Below are 23,259 nucleotides of genomic sequence, written 5' to 3'. Positions count from 1 at the left end.
TTTAGTTGTCTTCCTATAATTCTCCTGCTTTACTGTAATATATTCGTCCAAACACTAGATGGAGAATTAGGTATTTTCTGTTAGAAGACAATTTAGGTGCTAGTATTAATAGGTGCTGGTGTTAATGTCAACGTATTCCTTCAATTAAATAACTGTAATTATTGAAAAAATGAACTTGATTTGGAGTCTTAAATGCTCTATCTTTTCCTGCAATGACTTGTCCCTTTGTTTATAAAAAACTGTGGCTCTTCAGTGGCGGCCCTCATTGAAGTTCACTAATTTCCAGATTTCCACTGCTCATTCTTTGAAGAGCTGCTCATTAGTCATGGTTTCTAGGTCTGGATTCCATTCACCAGAATAAAGAGTTTGTATTTATTGTATGGTTTATTTTGTCAGATCAGATCACCTTTTAATCTATATTCAAAGGAATGGGAACCTAGGTTAGGCAACTGGTCCTCTGTTTAACCCTTTCAGTCCCTGCACAGGGCCGCATTAAGGCAATGTGCATCATACCATGATGCCTTCCAGTGTAATGCCTGGTTACCAATGACTGGGATAGAGTGCTGCCACCAATCCTTTTGATCTTTGTGCTTGAATATGTCTCAGCAAAAGAGGCTCTTGTCTTTCACACATTGTGCAGTCTATTATACCACGGTAACTATACACAAGCTACATTAACTCTTTGGCTTATTAACTATAACAAGAGATCTCCATCAAAAGACCTAGCTAGAGTCCAACTGATTCTCCACCCAGATGCTGATTGACATTAGATCTGGTAGAGCTAAGCACTTCTCAAACATTAACTCTTTCACTGCCGTGACCTTATACAATATACGAATCTGATAAAGTTAATGGCCTTTTCCAATGAGGGGAAGCTTCTGGCTCCCGGGTTAGCAGAACTAATTTCTCCTGCTCCATCCTATCTGTTCCCTCCAATAGCATGAAACTTTGATCAATGCACCCCTTAACTTTCTAAATTCCAGGGAATACAATTTCAGCATGTGTGATGTCTCTTTGTAATTTAACCCTTAGAGTTCAGTAAAATTAAGCCATATGACAGTGTAATGTCCAGAACAACTCTCAGCATACCAGGTGTGTTCTGAACAAGGCTTTGTACATCTGTATTAGACTTGACCCTTAGATTCTAATCTTCATGAGGTCAGCCTTTATTTAGCCAATCTGATTATTTTCTTCACCAGTTTGCGGCATTTTAATGATTGCAAGGACCTTTCTGTTTCTAGATTTTCATTATTTGTGAAGTGCTCTTTTTCTAACTTTTAGATCCAAAATGAATAAATAACCTTTCATTTGCCAACACTGAACTCCATAAGTCATAGTTCCGCCCATTCACATAATTGATTAATACCTTTGTAATGTTATGATTTTATTCCAACTGTTTACAAATACTGCCTGTCTTTGTAACTTCAACAAATTTGGCAATTATTTATCCAATAAGCAATATCAGGTAAAAAAAAAATTGCCCAGGCTATTAGAGAGGTTTTGCTTTGTGAAAATTGCTTGCTACATTTTCCCTACACTTAACAGTATCATAATTCAAATGCAATTTGGATTGTCCCAAAATCGTGAAAGATTCCATATAAATCTTCGCTTTAACTAACTTTAAAAATTGGTAAATTCAACTAACAGAGTTTGAGGTACAAACCACTAATCTATGTATTTGACATCCTACTACATTTTACGAATCCTAATATTTCGCATTCCAATTTTTCAAACTTTTTGAGGTATTTAGACATTCAATAGATTTTATCACCTGTTCTATTGTTTAGTTTAACTGAGGAATGATCTGTGTGTTAACTCCATACACCCACCTTTTTTCCAAGACCATGAATACCCTTGCCCAACAACAATCTTCCAAGTGCAGAATTGAAATTTTGGTTGGCAACCAAATATGAACCAGGGATTTTGGGGAGAATCCACTGGCCATTTTTGAAATAGGGCCTTTTATATTGGCCTGAAAAGATCAATTCAATACCTCACCGAAAAATTGGCTGCTCTGCCAATATCACATTCCCACGGCACTGGGACTAAAGACGTTAACACCACATTCAAGCACTCTGGAGGTAATAGAGAGGGGCAAAGTCAAATTTAAAGCAAACGTTTATGACCATTGCCTCCATTACAAAGAGCGAACATCAAACTAAATAGTTACTTTAATGAAATAACAAGGTGCAGAGCTGCATGAACACAGCAGGCCAAGCAGCATCAGAGGAGCAGGAAGGCTGACGTTTTGGGCCGAGAGCCTTCTTCAAAAATTTCCTGAAACGTCAGCCTTCCTGCTCCTCTGATGCTGCTGTGTTCATCCAGCTCTACACCTTGTTATCTCCGATTCTCCAGCATCTGCAGTTCCTGCTAGCTCTGAAGTTATTTTAATGAACTTTTTTAAACATCTGACACATCTGGCGCAACTTGAACCCAGGCTTCCTGGCTCAGAGGTAGGCGTACCACTACACCACAGGAGCTGCTCAAGCTGCATATAGTGGATGAATTTGAATCTCACAAAGGATTGCTGTCATCATGATCATCTGTGTTGTGTGTCAGAGATTAATTAAATGCTCCATGGTAACATATCCACCAATCAGAGGCAACTTGCTAACCCTAATTATGGTATCAATTGTTGCTCCCTTTAAAATTTGGTGTTCTTCCATCTGTTCTGAGAAGTGTAAGGATTAAACTTTGACAGCAGGTCTCTTTCTTAAGCAATACCCAAGTTTTACACGACCGGCTATCCACAAAAAAGTTTTGTTTTGAAAAAAATGGTACACACGCTCGCTGACGTCGCAAAATTAAACACCGTACATTCGCATACAAGTTCAAAAGCAAACCATGCCATTGAATAATCAGGGAGAAAGAGAGAGCTCACACCAAACCTCCATCCGCCTACGATGCTTTCCGCCGCTGCCATGGCGATAATCATGGGCGTGGACAGGTCTCGCGAGAGGAGCTGGGCCCGATCTCGCGAGACTTTCCCCACCCAGGACCGCTGTCTCCCGCTCGCGCGTCCTTAGCAACGAGCGTAGCGTCACATGGAGGGTGGTCACTCGGCTCCGACCGGCGACGTTTGGGAGCTGCTCCCATCATGGCGTGACCCAGAAACTCCCCTCCCCTTCTTTTAACTTTCGTCCTAATGTTCAGTCAGGAGAGGTTCAAGGCCACGAGCCTGCTGACGGGGGCGGCGGCGGGTATGGCTTCGGGCTTCCTGGGCTTCTACTACATGTGGCGGCACCACAAGAGCCGCCTGGTGTTGGAGGGCCTGGGACCGGAGGGGACACTCCAGCCCATCGCCACGGCTCAGGTCCAGTCCCCGTCCCCGATCCAGCTGCCGACTGCAGCCCAGCCCAAGCCCGCTCCCAGCGGTCCCTCAGAAGAACAGCTCGAGATTCGGTGGCATCTCGACTCCATTCAAAATTGCCTGGACGGTCTAAAGGCAGAGGTATCGTCCCTCAAGGAGTGCATCCAGTCCATCGTGGAGAAGCAGACCAGCCTGAGGAAACCCAAGAGCTCCAGGAAGAAAAAGAGGAGATACGAATCCAAGAGAGACAGCGACGATTCGACGGAGTCCGTCTCCATCTACTTCACAGCAAACCCAGGGAAAGCCACAGACAGCGAGAGTGAGACGGGTTTAGTTAGCGCTCCTGCTCCCATAGGGTGGGTAACTTGGTATTTATTTCATTAATTGTGTGACTTGGGCCTTAATTTATATCGAAGTCCTCCTGTTGGCCACCCTCAGCAGCCCAGTGGTAATTGGTCCAAGGGGTTAAAATCAGCTGTAGAAAGATGATGTGGCTGTTTTCTGAGCTTCATTAGAAGAGTGTAGCAGTCCAAGGTCAGAGTGGGAGCACAGTGGAGAATTAAAATGATAGGTGACATGTAATGTGTGAAGCAAATATACAATATGGTAAATTGGAAGTTGGACAAGTAAATTGTTGTACTGTGGAGGTGTGCTTGGGGCCTTGCACAGTAGAAAGGATAAAGGGAAAGCTGAAATTGCATGGGAAGGTGTTTCAGAAGTTGGGATATTGCAGGTGACAGTAATGAACAGAGTATTAGAGAAGAAACCATTACTCTATAATGCTGAAAGGATGGGAAGATAGTGGAGACTTGTTTAGTGGCATCATGCTTGACAGTGGTGATTGATGCATTAAACAGAGACTGGTAGGGTAGAAGGTTAGGAAAGGGCAAACCTTTTCTGTAGTTCTGGAGAGAGAAGATGGAGTCATAACAGATGGGGTGAAATAGAGTAGCTGTGGTAAAAGGCACTGGCATCAAGCTTCGAGGTTATAGGTAGCCAGGGGATCCTCAAATGAGGAAAGTGGAAAACAAATGGGGGTCATAAACTAGAAGGTTGCACTTTACAAACAATAGCAAAAGAGATTGAGAGAGTTGGAGGAAGGAAAAAGTGATTACAGGAAATTGCTAAGAGGAAGTGTAATTAAGGTAGTTGTGAGAATCTATGGGAAGATCGACTGTGTTTAGTATAGTTGAAAGAGGGTGGAAGAGAGGGACAAGCTAGCATTAAGATATGCAGAACTGCATCTTTGAGTCTTCTGATGTCCTAGATCATGAAAAATGGGAATAGCAATAGCCTGTTTGGCCCCTTGAGGCCACTCCCCATTTAAAAGGAACGTGGCTGACCTGACATTCTTCACATCCACTTCTCTGTGCTTTCTTTGTAATCCTTAATTCCCCTACTGATCAAGAATCTAGTGATCTCGGTCTTCAATATGTACAAGCACTCTATTCCCCACAGCTGCCTGTGGCTAGAAGTTCAGCCCTTTGGCAAGACTGTCGACCCTCTTGACAGAAGAAAATCCTCCTCAGCTTAGTCGTAAGTTGGGGCCTGTTTGTGCTTAGACTGTGCCCTATGGTCCTGGACTCTCCCATGAGGGAAATGTTCTCTCAGCATTTATCCATTAAAGCCCCTGAAGAATCTTATGTACCAATGAGATTATCCTTCGTTCTTCTAAACTGCGGTGAATTGAACCAACAACCTGTTTAGCGTTTGCTAAGACAATTCCTCCGTACCGGGGATTGTCCTAAAGAACCTTTTCTGAACTGCCGCCAATTAAATGATGCTAGCTTTCCATATTTCATGTACAATTACCCTCTAGTCCCTTTATGTTGCAGCTTTCTGCAGTTTTTCTTCATTTAAATAATATTCTGTTCTTTTATTCTTCCTTCCAAAAAGGACATCATGTTTTCACCTACTTCTTAACATAAAATAGCTCTCCGTAAACTGTTTGTATCCATCTCTCAACCTGCCTTTCCATCTGTTTTTATGTCCCATTGTGTAGTTGCCTGAGCCTCAAGCCCTTACTTACCTGTTTATATCTCTGTAAACGGTACCCCTCTTGCAACTTGTCTTTGGCAACTTTAGCTCTTAGACATTTGCTTCCTTTCTCCAATGTATTGTAAACAGTTGTGATCCCACCGAAGATTCCTGTGGAACTGCATTGGTTACATGTTGCCAACCTGGGAAAAAAACCCTTATCCCCACTCTCTTTCCTGCCCATGAGCCAGCTATCTGCCTGATACTTCGATAGTTTTCAGTTGCATGGCAGAACTGTCTCCTTTTCAATGTGAGCACTCACTTTCACTTTTCTTAAGCTTGCTGCTTTTTCTTACCTGCAGATGGCAGCTGTTGAGAATGCTGCCATTCACACCTCCTATTGACGCATCTTCTGTTTCTTTACTTACCTATTACCACTCCCTTCAGCCTTGAGCTCTGTAATTTAATCCCTCCTGCCCTACATCTACACCTTCCCTATTTGTTCTTTTCTTAGTCTCCACCTGCCAGTTGATGGAAACTGTTTGAGGCTATTTTTAATTTCTCCTTAAGAGGACACTCGTTCATGTATGGAGACAGACAAGCAAGCCCGCAGATGGGTTTCCCGTCAATGGCAGTTGATGCCTGATTGAGGAACTCGGTATTGAAAGGGTTAATTATCTCTGCCCTTTTCTCCAGTCCCCTCCTCCCCTGCCCTTGCTGATGACCCCATTGCACCATTGCTTACGTTTCTCCAGTAATCCAAAGATCATAACTTAGTGAGGGTCCAAATTTGTTTCTGTCAGTAGCCAGTAATCATTGATGTACTTCCCGTTGGCCAGCTGAGCCAATGTTTGAACATAGAACAGTACAGCACAGAACAGGCCCTTCAGCCCACAATGTTGTGCTGACCATTGATCCTCATGTATGCACCCTCAAATTTCTGTGACCATATACATGTCCAGCAGTCTCTTAAATGGCCCCAATGACCTTGCTTCCACAACTGCTGCTGGCAACGCATTCCATGCTCTCACAACTCTCTGCATAAAGAACCTGCCTCTGACATCCCCTCTATACTTTCCACCAACCAGCTTAAAACTATGACCCCTCGTGCTAGCCATTTCTGCCCTGGGAAATAGTCTCTGGCTATCAACTCTATCTATGCCTCTCATTATCTTGTATATCCGATTTTTTGTATTTTTTTAAAAAGGAGGTCTCCAGCACCTCCTCTTCTGATACGTGGACTGTCTACGATATCAATGTTTATTTCTGAGTTCCCTAGCCTCCATGTCTTTCTCCACTGATGCAAAATGTCAGATGAGTATCACCCCATCTCCTGTGGTTCCACACATAGATAACCTTGTTGATCTTTATAGGTGCCCTACTCTTTACCTAGTTGCTCTTAACGTACTTGTAGAATCTCTGTGGATTATCCTTAGCTTTATCTGCCAAGGCTATCTCATACCCCCTCTCGGCCTTCTGATTTCTCTCAAAAATTCCCCTACACCCCTTATACGCTTCAAGAATATCAGTTGATCCCAGTTGATGAGACCGAACATATGCCTCCTCCTTATTCTTGAAGGGTGAATCACCATCTTCATTCATCCACAGCTCCCTAATTTTTACCAGTCTTCCCCTTCACTCCAACAGGAACATAATGCCTCTGAACTTCCGTTATCTCACTTCTGAAAACCACTCACTTGCCAGTTGTCCCTTCACCTGCAAACAGACTACCCCAAATCAACCTTTGAGAGTTCGTGTCACGTACCATCAAAGTCTGACTTACTCCAATTAAGAACTTAAGTTTTTATGCAAGGCCTATACTTTTCCATAACTATTTTAAAACTGGTAGTATTACGATCACTGGCCCCAAAGTGCTCCCCAACTAATACCTCAGTCATTTCTCCTGTCTTATTTCCTCGAGAGAAGGGTCAGGTTTTGTCCTTTCTAATAGCAGGTACATCTACGTATTGATAAAGGAAATTTTCTAAAACATATTTAACACATTCCTCATCTTCCAAGGGCTTAATACTATGGTAGTGCCAGACTATGTTTGGAAAGTTAAAATCCCCTACTACTACAACCCTATTATTCTTATAGATTGCTCTACATATTTGGTCCTCAGCTTCCCCACTGACCACTGGAGAGCATATAGTACAATCCCATCAGAAGTGATCATCTTATTTGAGTTCCACCCAAATACAACTCTTAAGTCTGTATTATCTACAAACTTTGAAACTGTCCCATGCATAGCAAGATCTAGATCATCAGTATGTATCTTCCACGTGGCAATGCTCCTACTGCCAGTGAGCAGCTTACTTCCCTTCAGCTTCCTTGCAATTGGTTTGGCAGGATTCCCACTAGTTTTTGGTGATGGTTGCCCCATCCCCCTCATTTAATTCCAACCATTAATTCTAATTAACACTTCACAGACAGTGCTAAGCATTTTCTAGTTCTCTTTGAGTTCCACGTATGTTTGTGTAAATATATAAAAATGTCAGTGTATGTATATTTTCCTGCATACATATTTGTGCATTAATATAATAAATAGGGAATTGAATATATTTAAAGTATTGGCAATGATCTGTAGCTCGGGTTTTGTAGCTTCTGGATGTTAAGGTGGAATGATTGACAAACGGGGAGCTCCAAAACTCAGTATACAGAAAAGCAACCGATCAAATCCTCAACTCCCACAGCAACCACCCAAATGTCCACAAACAAAGTTGCATTAGGACACCCTTTAAATGGGTCAGGACACACTGCCACACTCCAGAATTAAGCCGGGAAGCGGGAGAACACTTATACAAGATCCTCGCTTGAAACGGAAATCCCCGCAACTTCATCCACAGATGCCTACGTAACAGACAACAACAGGAGGACACAGTATGACCTGACACACTAACCACACTTCCCTACATCAGGAACATATTGGAACTGACAAAACCCCGAAGACCACCAGGAACCATGGTGGCCCACAAATGCGCAGCCACTCTACAACAAACACTTGCAAGGATTCAAGACCCTATTCCCACAACAGGCAGAACAAACGTGATTTATAAAATACCATGCAATGACTGCCACAAACATTACATCAGACAGACAGGAGGGAAACTTGCTGTCAGAATACATGAACACCAGCTAGCAGCAAAAAGGCATGATGAACTGTCCTTAATATCTGTGCATTCAGACAATGAGGGCTATCAGTTTAACTGGGACTAGAGTAGCCCAAGCCAAATATAGACGTGCACAGGAATTCTGAGAGGCATGGTTCTCCACCCATGTTTCACTCAACAAACGTATAGAATTGGACCCCATATGTAAACCCATACAGATCAAAACTGGAAATGACAGTACTCACCGTACCAGACCGGACAGTATAAATTCCAAGTGGAATATGATAACATTGCTTTGTCAGAGGCTCCACTGATGATGTCGCCTAGCAAGGTGATGAAATATCTCAACAAAAACAAGCCAGCTCAGCAAGCAAGTCTACAACCTCAATTGAATATATATTCCATACTTGTCTCTGTGTAAACATGTGCCTCTACTCCCAAGTGTATATATCGCAAATTTTGCAAAAATCCAGTCATATCTTCTGTAAGAAAAATCTCTTGCAACATTCGAAGCTATTTTGAAAATCCAAACTGTGCCATAAATTTCACTGCAACATTGCTATTTATGTTTAGACCCTCCTCAAATCCATTTATTTAAAAGAGGCTCAGGTTCCTCTTAAACTCAAAAACACTAAAGAATTATGGAAGCTGGAAATTAGAAACAAAAACAGAAATTGCTGGAAAAACTCCACAGGCCTGGCAGAGAGAAAACAGAGTTAATATCTTGGGGCCCATGACCCTTCTTCAGAACTGATTGTACCTAGGTAAAGTTTGGTACGTCTGCTGAAAGTGGGGTGTGGGGACAGCGGTGAAGAGTAAACAATACGTAGAGATGAAGCACAGAGAACAAGTGCAACATTTGGGCAGAAAAAGTATGAATTAATGTTGGTCTGGGAGAATCAATAGCTGCTAATGAGGACCATTAGTAGCTGACAGTGGCTGATTGTGGCAAGAGCCCACGTGATGACGAGGCCTGGTGTGTAGGGGTTGGGTTAAGGACATGGGAGAAGTGTTCAGGACCTGAAATCTATTGTACTGTATTAAGTTCTGAAAGCTGCAGGATCTCCAAGTGGAAAATGGAGTGCTGAGCTTCGCTGGAACATTACAGCAAGCCTGAGACAGAGATGGTAGCCAGGGAACATGGTGGCTTGTTGAAGTGGCAGGCAACAGGAAGCTCAGGATCATTAGTTCTGAAATAAAGGTCACAGGATCCAAAATGTTCATTCTTCTTTTTCAGATGCTGCCAGACTTGAGTTTTTCAGCAATTTTGATTTTTGTTTCCTGTTAAAATAAATGAATTTAAAGCCCAGTCAAGAGCCCCAACTTATGATACCATTTGATGGTATTACAGGCAAGTACAATCGTGGAATGAAACCCAGCTGGATGGATCATATGCATTTTTTTTTGTTTAGTTAGTTACTGTGATGAAGAAATATTCACGAGGCTTCAGACTTCTTTTAGTAAATGAGAAGTTTGTTACACTAAAGATAAAAAAAACTAAATAAAGAAGGGAGGAAGATCTTAATGAACGCAGTGAAATAAATTTTCAACCTGTTTACCTACATTATCCATGGAAGACTCAAGTCCAAACTTACATTTGGTTGGGTTGTATTCATTGGGATTTAAAAGAATGAGAGGTGACCTTGTTAAAATGTGCAAGATTGTAAGGGGACTGACCAGGGTAAATGTGGAAAGGTTTTGTCTTGTGGGAGAGTCTAGGGCTGGAGGGCAGCAAATCTGTGGAAACTTTTCCTTTAGAGGCTGGTTTGTTAAGTGTATGCAAGGCTGGGAGACACATTTTTCATTAGTAAAGGAATCAACAATTATGGGGAAAAGGTGGGAAAGTACAGTGGAAGTCAATCAAATCAGCCATGATCTCATTGAATGATGGGGCAGGCTTGATGGGCTGAATGACCTACTTCTGCTCCTACCTCTTATGGTCTCATACCCCTGTCTCTTTAGGGTTCCACTTAACTGACCTCTTGCAGGTTATTTCCTGTAGACTGTGGAGACAATTCGATGACAAACTTGGAAGGATTCAATGTCAACTTCTCACAAATCTGAAAGCCTGCTCTTCCTCAGCTCTAATAACCTGCTGATTCCAGACAAATTGTCCTGGTTTGGAACATTCACAAACAAAACACTTCTGTAGAGGCGACTAGAGATAGAAGGATGCTGGAGAATCTGAGACAACAAGGTGTAGAGCTGGATGAACACAGCAGGCCAAGCAGCATCAGAGGAGCAGGAAAACTGATGCTTCAGGCCTCAACCCTTCTTCAGAAATGGGGGAAGGGAAGTGGATTCTGAAATAATTAGGGAGAAAGGGGGAGGCAGATAGAAGATGGATAAAGGAGAAGATAGGTGGAGAGGAGACAGACAGGTCAAGCAGGTGGGGTTGGCACCAGTAAAGGTGAGTATAGGTGGGGAGTTAGGGAGGAGATAGGTCAGTCCAGGGAGGATGGAAAGTCAAGGAGGCGGGATGAGGCTAGTTAGGTAGGAGATGGGGTTAGGGCTTGAGGTGGGAGGAGTGGACAGGGAGGAGGACAGGTTAGGGAGGTGGGTACGGCTGGGCTAGTTTTGGGATGTGGTAGAGGAGGGGATATTTTGAAGCTTGTGAAGTGCACGTTGATACCATTGGGCTGCAGGGTTCCCAAGCGAAATATGAGATGACCTTTGGGTGGCATCACTGTGGGACTGCAGGAGGCCCAGGATGGACATGTTGTCCAAGGAGTGGGGTGTGGGGGGGAGTTGAAATGGTTTGCGACTGGGAGGTGCAGTTGTTTGGTGTGAACCGAGTGTAGGTGTTCCACAAAGCTGTCCTGAATTCCTTCCGGGATAGAAACTAAATTTGTTTACATACTCAATCCTGTGTTCTGATATGAATTAATTAAACTTACTATATTCTGGTTTTTTCAAATGAAAAATAAAGTTAATGGTCTGGAATATTTGCCGTATTTGTAGTAAACCCAACAGTGTAAACCTATTGAGATAACAAGGTATAGTGCTTAATGAACATAGCAGGCCAAGCAGCATCAGAGGAACAGGACATAGAACATAGAACAATACAGCGCAGAGCAGGCCCTTCAGCCCTCGATGTTGCGCCGACCTGTGAACTAATCTAAGCCCACCCCCCTACACTATCCCTTCATCATCCATATGCTTATCCAAGGACTGTTTAATGCCCCTAATGTGGCTGAGTTAACTACATTGGCAGGCGGGGCGTTCCACACCTCTCTGAGTAAAGAACCTGCCTCTGACATCTGTCTTAAATCTATCACCCCTAAATTTGTAGCTATGCCCCCTTGTACAAGCTGATGTCATCATCCTCGGAAAAAGACTCTCACTGTCCACCCTATCTAATCCTCTGAAAGGGTTTACTACAAATACGGCAAATATTCCAGACCATTAACACCACCTGGATATGCACACCCTTTTTTGTGGCAAATGCAGGAGTTACATTACTCTTCTAGAAAGAGACAGAAACCTTTTTCCTTCGTAGTAGTAATCCATTTTGTTTCTATTTTGAAACCCAAAGTTCAAGAACAATATCAAAATATAAATTTCATCATTTCATGCACAGTGGCTCAGTGGTTCGCACTGCAGCCTCACAGCGCCAGGGAACTGGGTTTGATTCCAGCCTCGGGTGACTGTCTGTGTGGAGTTTGCACATTCTCCCCATGTCTGTGTGGGATTTCCTCCGGGTGCACCGGTTTCCTCCCACAGTCCAAAGATGTGCTGGCTTGGTGGATCAGCCATGCTAAATTGCCCATAGTGTTCAGGGGTGTGTGGGTTATGGGGGAATGTGTCTGGGTGTGGTGATTCAAGGGACGGTGTGGACTTGTTGGGCCGAAGGGCCTGTTTCCACACTGTAGGGAATCTAATCTAATCATATCCTGTATGTTAATCAAGTCTCCATCGGCTCATTAGACCATAGAGCTGCTCTCTCATTACAGAGAGATGACTGATAGTTTAATCTGAGGGTAGGTTAGATGGACTTCAGATTGGTTTCACAGGTTGGCGCAACATCGAGGGCCGAAGGGCCTGTACTGCACTGTAAGGTTCTCTGTTCTATGTTATCACATGGCAGGCAACAGGAGAGGTTGAGAAGGAGATTCCTTAGCCTATGTGAGAATTGAACTCATGCTGTTAGTGTCAGTGTACGTTGCAAACCAGTTGTCTAGTTAACTGGTCCACCCGACTCCCTTGGTAGCAGCAGTGGGGTACAAACCCAGACCTCCACAGGGACTGGTATTAGGTGCATAGATAGATAAAAGTAGTGACGTAAATGTACATACACGTGTTTATGTGTGCACCTGTATGTGTATGATAGTGCTTATCAATGTGTATACATAAATATAGAAGTGTATGTACTTGTTTATACTTACACATACAAGTATATATGTTAGTGCACATGAATAAAGTGTATACGTGTATGCATGTTTTTTTTGTGACTGATGCTGGAGGCAAGTCACTCTTCAAGAAAGACACACTGACGTATTTCCTTCATAAAAGTAAACAACATATCTGCTTATTTGAAACCCAAAGTTCAAGAACAATATTAATACATATAAATTTCATTGTACACTGTATGTAAATAAGTAAAGGCCATGTCTCTATGTCTTATTAGACCATAGGGCTGCTCTCTCATTGGAGAGAGATGAATGGTGGTTTAACTTGAGGATCACCACATATCAGGCAATGGGTGTGACGGTATAAGCACTAAAGTCATGCGTAGTAAATTAAAGTACTGATTTTATCTGTGGACACACACTCTTAATATAAGAAATGAAGTTGAATTTGGATAATCCAAATTCCTTTCAAGGCAAAACATGAAAGCCACACAGAGCAGGACAGTTCCTTTCCAAAGCTTTCAATTTGATAGTGACAAATATTCAGTAGTTAGAATTTTGATTAATGACAATTATTTATGTTTTACTTTGTGAGAATGATCTCGATGGCAAGGCTCCACTTAAACTTTTCTTTGTCTCCTTGAATGTTGATGTATTGAGCCTTTGGTAAGGATTGAAAGTGTGTTTCCTTTGTAATTCACAGGCAAGTAGAAGTCCTGGCAGAATTAGATTCTTCCATGCTTGCTTTTGCGGCTGACTCATTTACAGATGACAGGACTGGCCTGGACGCTGAGTCTCCTTTTCTTCAATATCAGCCAGCAGCTGGGTAATACATTGAATTTAATGTTATAGCATTATAATTCCCCTATCATTGACAATGTTTATCTTGTGAAATGTTTAAACAGACCGTGACATGAGCAGAGTACAGTGCTCAATAAATGTTCTCATCATTTACATTTTTAATTGATGAACTGTTTCATGGGTGCTGAAGAGCCACAAACTCTAAACCTCGCGAAGCAGAAAAAAATGAGTCATTGAGTTTAAAATTCCACTCGGAACTAAATACTTGCAAATATTTCTGGCTATTTGAATGCCATTATCTAACTTCGTTGTACACCAGTTCATCATGTTAAAATGCATATCATTTTCAGCATATAAATGGGTGTCAAAGTAGTTTGATTAAGTAGGACAACATTTCTGTTTTACTCCATGTAAAAACACTTCCCATGTTCTCTGAAACTCTCTTTGGAGACTGAATTGTCATGAGGCAAAGATTGTACCAATCATAATTATTCTCCGTCAGCTGTGGAAATGATTATTGGTATGCTTTGGAACTGCAGATGCCACTGCTTCCGTTCTCAACTTTGTCATGCACTTTTCAACTTTGATTTTTCAGTAGCTATAGAGTACAGGATCTTTCTTTGCTTTTCCTTTTCACAATCCAAGATGTTAGAGATCACTTATGCCATTCCTATTTATCTCATATCAACTCACCCAGCACAATACTCTAATCAAACCTAGAGTTGCATTGACTGTTCAGTTCTAATTAAGACAGTATTCTTACAGTTGAACTGTGGGGACATCTGTAAATGGGATTTTAGTGGTGAAATGAAAGTGCACTTCCAATGATGCTTGACCTCAGCCTGAGAGTTGTAAAACTCACTATCAAGATTTTTCATGCAAATTAGCCCTTGGAAGACATGCATAAACGCTCTCTCTCTCTCAATCTCTCCCTCTCATTCACTCTTGCTCTCAATCACTAACTCACTCGCTCTCTTTCATGCACATACATACACACTGCCTCCCCCTCTCACTCACTTTTTCTCTGTCTCTATCACTCACTCTCTCTCTATCACTCACTCACTCTCTCTATCATTCTGTCTATCTCTCACTCACTCATGCTCATACTCTCGCTCGCCCACTCTCATGCTCGCTCACTCTCTTGCTCTCTCTCTTTCACTCGCTCTCTGTTTTGCTCAATTCCCCTCTCACCCTCTCCCCCCTCTCTCTCTCTCTCACTTCCTCTCTCTCTCTATCCCCCCCCTCTCTCACCCACACACTCCCTCTCTCAAGTTCACAGTGTCACTATCACTCTCTCTCCCATACACACACTTTCCGTCCCTCTCTCTCTCGTTCTATCTCTCTCACCCCCTCCACATATGCACCCTCACCATCTCTTCCCCTCCCTCTCTCTCACACACGCACACACACACACATATGTAAATCTGTGGGGCGAATTTGTATTTGCAGATATGTTCTACTTTGTTCAAAAAGCACACAATTTTATTGACAGTCAATTTAGAAATAAAACCAGTCTGACTCCAAACCAAAACACAAACAGATTCTAAACAAGGCTTCACACCTAACATGCATTGTCTGATCTGAAATGTCACCTCTTCTTTAACTCAGGGCAGTGACTTAAAAGGAATTGGGGTATCTATGTACACATATTAATCAATTAAAACCTTCTAACTGATTAAAGATTTAACAGCATCTTAGGTTTGTTTAGTACGTTCTCATCAGTGGTGTGACCCTTTGATCTTTTACTTATGAATTCTGTGTCTGATACCATCTCTCTCACTAACATCTGAAGAGGGAGTGAGACTCTGAAAGCTTGTGTTTTCAAATAAACCTTTCGGACTATCACTTGGTTATGTGTGATTTCTGACCTTCTCTACCTTAGTCCAACACTGGCACCTCCACATCAAGACATTTACTGGAATTGATCTGAAGATGAGGATAATAAATACTCGGTTAGTTTGGGGAGGCGATAAGCTGCTGGTGTTCTCCTTACAGCATAGCAGCCCAGGAGATTTAAGAGAAGCCTTTAGTATCATGAAGAGTTTAGAAAGAGTATATTTTTAAAAAGTTTCTAAAGCAAAAGGGTTAATAACTAGAGGTCACAGATTCACTGCAAAAGAAATAGAGTTGACTTCATGAATGAGTTTTTATTTACAAAGACCAGTTAGGATTTGGAATGAATTGCCCAATAGCTTCAGTAGTAGTGTTCAAAAGGATAGTGAATAAATAGTTGAAGGAGAAAATATCAAAGATAAGAAGAAAGCATTAGGGTTTATGACTAAATGGATTGTTCTTGAAAAGAACTGATACAGCCTCTGGACTGAATAGGCTCTGGTTCCATAAGCTAAGAAAGCACCCCATACACTCTAGCTTTATCACAATATTTCAGTCATCCTTATATTTTGGAAAGTTAATTCAGTTATTGTTCACACTTGATGGTGTGATCATGAACTATTTTTCAGATTACATCATTTAAACCTTTTGCATTCAGATTTTGTTAAGCAAAAGTATGTTCAAAGTATCACGGTATAAAGTTAGTATGTTTAGTATTTTTAAGTGGACAGAACATAAACTACAATGGAATGTGAGCCTAGAAATTACAATCTGTTTTATTAAGCTAGGAAATTCCTTCATCCACTATTTGAGTTAAAGAACAAGTCTGTTTAAATAAATATCCTACTAAGGTTTAATGAATGAGACAGTCACTGTCCAAGGGCACTCATAACATCAACGTATCACTGGTGATGCTGGCCCATGACTTAATTCCTAGTTTGTTGCTCATTTGTAGGATTTAAGTCATATTCCTCAGATCTTCATAATGCATTCTTCAAATGAATGAGACTGGACTAAGTGTTTTACTTTATTCTAATTTTTAAAAAATGAATGGCAATTTTCTGAGGTAAATAGGTTGCAAAGATGTGGAGGCTTTCAGTAATAGAGAGCAATCCTGGTGTGGTATCATAGCTTGGAACATTGCTAAATGAAGTTTAACTAAAATGAAAAACCATGTAGAAGGGAAATATGAAATAAAAATGGGAAATGCACCATGTAATTTAGCATCCATAAAGTGAACAGATAGATTTTGTTTTGGATGTGTAATCTTTCATTCAGAAGTTGGTGAAGGGCAAGCCATTCCCAGAACATTTGTAGTTCTCCCTTTCTCAGCAGGTCATTCAGCAGTTGTCAGTCCTGTTCTTTCTACTTTAATTCCAAATTGGGTTGGCTGTAAAATAAGTGAGGTAACTAACATGCATGCCCTGGCACAAGAATTTTCAGGATACTGATTTTACGTGGATAAGAGTCTCGGCTGGAGTGTTCTTCAATTATTGCTGCGGGATAATTTTAGATTCCAGAAGCAGGTATTCTAACAGACTGTAATCTATTCACCTCACATTATCATGCTTCAAAACTCAGCTTCAATGTTGCTGACACTGAAAATCTTGTGAGAAATTTATTGATCATACCTTTTCATAGTGCCTGAATTTGATCAAGATAGGTGAGAAAAGGAGAATTTATTTAGAAACATAGAATTCTGCTGTACCAAAGACTGCCATTCAGTGTTTCTACAAAGGTTCTTTGAAAAAGCAGACCAATTTAGTGTCATTTTTTGCCAAAACCTATGAAAGCAAATGTTTCATTTTCTTTAGAAATTCCCTCAGGAAGTTTGCTTTTCCAACCTTTTCAAATAATGCATTCCAAATCTTAACAGTCTGCATATAAAGTTTGTTGAAAATTGACACATTATTGAAGATCATTGAAGAAGTCTTTCTTGCATTCAACAGGACAATTCATAAGAATACTAATGTAAGAGGAAACTAATATTTATGCACTGACAGGACAGTGCTGATTGATTTGCAGCTGCGCTCTTGAGTCCTAATGAGTGTAAAATTAAAAGCTTTGACAAAATATCTTTCTGTCAGCAATATTCAAAGCTCTTCATTTTGCATTCATCTTGTTAACTATTTAACTCAGTGATCTCTGGCTACCGACCCATTTGGTTGAAAAAATGTTTCTCCCACTTACATTGCACATAGTTAAACATGTCAATTAAATTTATCTTTAACTTTATCTACTGTAAACTGAATAATCTTATCCTTTCTGATTTCTCTTCATAACTGTAGTCCATCATCTGTGGTTTCATCTTGCTGAATCTTGCCAATAGGCATGATGGTCCTTTCCTAAGGGTCATGCAGTACTCCTGCTGAGGTTGAACCAGTGATTTGCAAAAGAATAGCATGACTTCCTTTATTTTTTATTTAATCTGCCATTTTTCCCTATATCAAGTTGTTTTCCCACTTTGGTGAATGTGCATCAACAGTTTCTTCTGCATTGGCAACCAAACCTCTCTATCCTGTTCTTCCCAAAGTGCACTATATCACATTTCTCTGCACTATATTGCATCAATTATGCATCTGCCTATTCTGTCAGCCTGTCTACATCCTGTTATAGTCTGTTGTGTTACACACATTGTGCTCTTTTCATCCAAGTCTGGATCACTTATTTGTACTAAAAGAACAGTGGTTCTATCAGTTCCCGGAAGTCCCCACTGCATACTTCTCTCTATTTAGAAAAGAATGGTTCTGAATTCAGCTTATGTTTGTAATGACATCCTAAGGGTTTAACATTGTATCATCACCTCATTCAAGAATATCACTGTCAAGCTTTCCATCTAATTATTGTTTGAACATTTTGCTTAGATCATGCTGCAAAAATGTTAACTCCTTCTGTCCAGATTAGTGATCACAATTTTGTATCAACATTTATAAACCTTTCTTTTCTGTCGACCATCACAATGTATATATGTTTTGGCTTCTAAATGGCTCATTCAATTAGGTTTCTAAAATCTCTCTCAACTCCATTGCTGTCTTATTTATGAAAAAAACTTACATTCACCAACTGACCTTTAGGTGATACCACTGAAATTTATAAGATATTGTACATTTATTTTCAGTTATACTGCAGCACACACTGACATAGAGCTGGAGAAGGATGAAGAACGGGACAGCAGTTTGGTGCAGATTCTTAATTTCTCCCCTGCTCTGGAACCAGAACCAGAGCCTGGGGCAATGCAGTACTTGATGTCGCCCGAAATAGATCAGAATGAAATGCGTGCCCTTCTGGAAGAAGTAGACAGACTACACGGTGGAAGCAAAGAGGAACAAGAACAAGGATTTAAAGTTCTTTTAGACAATAAAAATAAGGTAAAACGGTGCAAAATTTTGTTACGTAATTAACAACTGAAGCGGCTTTATTTTGCAATGATATGGAGCACTAATAAGAAACTGTGTACAGGAAGAATTTCTTTAGACTTCACATTTTAACCCCAGTTATAACTCAGTGGCACTGTAGCATACTGTTTATGTTACTCAACTAGTAAACTGAAGCCGACACTAATGTTTTGAAGACACGAGTTTGAATCTGATTATGGCAGTTTGGGAATAAAAACCTGATATCTGTAATGGATTATGAAACTGGTCTATTTTAAAAATCTTTAACTATTATTCTTGAAGGAAGGAAACCTGCTGTTCTTACCCTGTCTCACCCTCTCAAATTTCCAAGTGAACTCGGACTCATATCACCATTCCTTCATCCTCATGGAGGGTCAAAATCCTGAAACTCCCTACAACTTCCTTGGAATCTAGTAATTTAAGAAGGCATCTCACTGTGATCACCTTCTCAAGACCAATTAGGGATGGACATCAACAACGCCTCCCTACTCTGGTACCCTATGCCCCTGTTAATAAAGTGGCAAATACTGTATGCTTTATTAACTGCTGTTTTCACCTATCCTGCCACCTCCAATGACCTGTGCACCCTGCACCCCTTTTAGAATTGAAATCTCAATGTTTTATATTGTCTTTGAATGTTCTTCCAAACAAAATCCACCTCACACCATCCTGCATGGAACCTCATCAGCCAACTATCTGTTCACTCCACCAACTTGTCAACGTCTTCTTGGAGTTCTGCTCTGCCCTCTTCAGAGTTTACAATTCTTCTAAGTTTAGTGTCATTCTGCAAACTTTGAAATTGTCCCCTGTGCACCAAGATGTAGATCATCAATTTACATTAGGAAAATCAAGGGTAGCCCCCAGTGAACTCCATTACAAACCTCATCCAACCCAGAAAACATCCATTAACCGTTTCTGTTTCCTATCAATCAAGCCAATTTTGTATTCATGTTGCAGCTGTCCCCCTTACATGACCTATAACTTCCCTCACAAGTCTGTTGTGTGGCACTGTATCAAATGCCTTTTAAAAATTTGTATATCACGTCCTCAGTATTGATGGAACCAACTTGAGGACAGCCCAACCTAGACTGGGTATTGTGTAATGAGAAAGAAAGGAATAACTGAGAATCTAGCTGTGCAAGGCCCCTTGTAGAAGGGTGACCATGATATTATAGAATTCTTCATTAAATGGAGAGTTATAAAGTTGATTCTGAGCTAAAGGCCTTGAATCTAAGTAAAGAAAGCAATGATGGTATGAAGCATGAGCTAACTATGATAAATTGGGTAACATTACTTGAGGGGATAAGGATGAATAAATAATGGCTCAAATTTAAGAATACAAAAGAACTGCAGCAATTGTTCATTCCTGTCTGGCACAAAGATAGAAGGGGAAAGTGTGCCTGACCATGGCTAACGAGGGAAATTAAAGATAATATTAGATACAAGGAAGGGGCATACAAATTGGCCAAAAAGAGCAGCAAGTCTAAGGATTGGAATTAGTTTAAACATCAGCAAAAGAGGACAAAGCAATTGTTTGACTCTATTTAATCAGAGTATGACAGTAAATTTATGGGGAACATGCAAACTGATTGTAAAAGTGTCTGGAGGTATGCGAAGAGAAAAAGATTAATGAAAAAAATGTAGGTCCCTTGCAGTCAGAAACAGGGGCTGTTATAATGGAGAACAGAGATTGCGGACCAATTAAATCCATATTTCGATTTTTACTTCACAAAGGAGGATACAAGTAACATCCCAAACACAAGGTTCAAGTGAGAGAGAAAAATCTGTATTAGTAGGGAAATGGTGTGGGAAAATAGGTGGGATTAATGGCTGACAAATCCCTGGGGTCCGATAAACTACATCCCAGAGTACTTCAGAAAGTGATGCTAGAAATAGTGGTTGTTTTGAAGATTATATAAATTCTGCAACAGTTTCTAGGGATTAGAGGTTAGGTAATGTAATCCCATTATTTAAAAAAGTGGGTAGAGAAAACAGAATTATGGACTGATTAACTTGATATTGGTCATATGGAAAATGCTAGAGTTGATTATGAAAAATTTAATAGCAAATCATCTGGTGTCCACTGACAGGATCGGATAGCTTGAACATGGGTTTACAAAGGGAAATCATGCTTGACAAATTGACTGGTATTTTCCATGGATTTAACTTGTAGAGTTGATAAGGTGGAGCCAGTAAATGTAGTTTACTTGGACTTTCAGAAGGCTTTCAGCAACGTCCCACACAAGAGATTGGCATGTAAAATTAAAGCGCATGGGATTGGGGATAGTATAGTGAGATGGATAGGGAACTGGTTGGCAGACAAGAAAGAAAAATGAAGAATAAATAGGTAATTTTCTGAGTGACAGCCAGTAACTAGTAGAGTACTACAAGGATCAGTGCTTGGGTCCCAGATATTCACAATATATATTAATGATTTAGATGAGGCGGTATAATGAGGAGAGGATGCGGGCATGCTTCGTTGTGATTTGGACAAGTTGAGAAAGTGTGCTGTTGATGGCATATGCTGTGTAATGTCGATAAATGTGAAGTTATTCACTTTGTTAGCAAAAACAGGAAGGCAGATTATTATCCGGCAGTAGACTGAAAAAGGGGAAGTGGTGAGTCTGTACTTGGAATACTGTATGCAGTTTTGGTCTTCTTTTGTAAGGAAGGATATTCTGACTATGGAAGGAATGCAATTAAGGTTTACAAAGCTGATCCTGGGATGGCATGATTGACATTTGAAGAGAAACAGGATTAATTAGGACTATATTTATTGGAGTTTTTGTTTAAGATTGAGAGGGTATCTCAGAGAAACCTATAAAATTCTACAGGACCAGGCAGAAAAAGTACAAGGAGGATTTTCCTGATGACCAGAGAGTCCAGAACCATGGGTCACAGTCTGAGGAAACAGGATAGGCCATTTAAAATTGATATGAAGAGGCATTTTTCTTTTTACCCAGACAGCCTATAGAATTCTCTGCCATAAAAAGTGATTGAAGCCAAAAAAAAATTGCTTTCAAGAAAGTATAGTTCTTAAAGCCAAAGGGATCAGAGGGTATGGGTTGGAAGTCAGAACAGTACTGAGCTGGATGTTCAGCCATGATCAGATTGAATGGTGATGAGACTCAAAGGATTGAATGGCCCCCAACCCTGTTCCTATTTTCTGTCTCTTTGTTACTGTTGTCGACCCTTCTGTTACTTTGTCAAAAACTCTAGGAAGTTAGTTAAAGACAGTCTTCCATTTTGAAATCTGTGCTAGCTGTTCCTAATGAACTCACCTTTTTCCAGGTGATTATTGATTCTATTCTGAATAATTTTGTCTTGGTGTTTTCCCACCACAAAAGGTAAACTGACTGGTCTGTAATTGCTGGAACTATCCTTACACCTTTCTTGAAAGAGACCATAATATTTGCAGTCATGTATCTTCTGGCACCTCCCCCATGTCCAAGAAGACTAAAATATTATGGGCAATGTGTGTGCAATTTCTAGCCTCACTTTTTTCCAAATTCTCAGACTTATTTCATCTGGTCCCAGTGCCTTGTCAATTTTGATGCCAACAATTTATCTAAGACTTCTTTCTTATCTATTTTGAACCCTCCCAAAACAGATTAAAGGTTAAAGGTTAAAGAATTACCTCTTTTATCACCATCCTCCTGTTCTGAAAAGACAGATATAATTAACACTCAGAAATGCCCTGGCCTCCAGATATTTGCCTTCATTGCTCAGTCCTTTGAATACAGGAGTTGAATATAGAAGTCAGTTTAAGGTTGTATAGAACATTGATGAGGCCTCTTCTGGAATTCTGTGTACAATTCTGATTGCTATAGGAAGGATGATATTAAGCTGGGGAGGGTTCAGAAGAGATTTATAAGGATGTTGCGGAGAATGGAAAGTTTGATTTATAAAGAAAGGCTGGCTAGGCTCGGACTTTTTCAATGGAGCACAGGATGTTAGAGGCAACCTGATAGAAGTTTATAAAATTATGAGAGTTACAAATGAAGTTAATGTTAGTTGTCTTTTCCCTAGAATGGGTGATTTCAAGTCTAGGTGACACATTTTTACAATGAGCGAATTTAGAAAAGAGATTTTAAAAATACATTAGAGGCAAATTTTTTAGACAGTGGAGTGGTTCACATGTAGAATGACCTTCCGGAGAAAGTGGTGGATGTGGGTACAATTACAATGTTTAAAAGACATTTGGATAAGTACATGAACGGAAAATGTTTGGAGGGATATGGGCCAGGAGCAGGCAGATGGGACTAGCTTAGTTTGCGATTATGTTTGGCCTTGAATAGTTGGACCGAAAGGTCTGTTTCTGTGCTGAATGACTCTATGTATAGCCTTTTTATTGATCATTCCTTTGTCATCCAGGGAACATGTGCTTTGTTTGTCCCGGTTTTTCTATTATGGGGAATATACCTTGACTGTACCCAAACCATCTGCTCTTTGAAGCCGGTGCATTGTTCAATTATTGTTTTTCC

The 23,259-nt window shown here is 40.6% G+C and overlaps 1 protein-coding gene across 4 annotated transcripts in view; it reads left to right on the top strand.

The window, feature by feature from the left end:
* The first annotated feature begins 2,997 nt into the window (after positions 1-2,997).
* LOC125447719 (regulator of microtubule dynamics protein 3-like) overlaps positions 2,998-23,259 on the top strand; it is a 63,750-nt gene continuing 43,488 nt past the window's right edge. For all 4 annotated transcript variants that reach the window (XR_009443067.1, XM_048522347.2, XM_048522346.2 and 1 more), the window contains exons 1-3: positions 2,998-3,666; positions 13,450-13,572; positions 18,499-18,748. Coding sequence is in view for 3 of the 4 variants with exons in the window: in XM_048522347.2 (XP_048378304.1) it covers positions 3,146-3,666; positions 13,450-13,572; positions 18,499-18,748 (894 nt within the window). In the remaining variant the exon portion in view is untranslated. The remainder of the gene's footprint in view (positions 3,667-13,449; positions 13,573-18,498; positions 18,749-23,259) is intronic.

This window comes from Stegostoma tigrinum, chromosome 39, assembly GCF_030684315.1.
Source record: "Stegostoma tigrinum isolate sSteTig4 chromosome 39, sSteTig4.hap1, whole genome shotgun sequence".
Lineage (NCBI taxonomy): Eukaryota > Metazoa > Chordata > Chondrichthyes > Orectolobiformes > Stegostomatidae > Stegostoma > Stegostoma tigrinum.
Note: the sequence above shows the minus strand (reverse complement) of the source record. Positions and strands in the feature narration are given on the sequence as shown.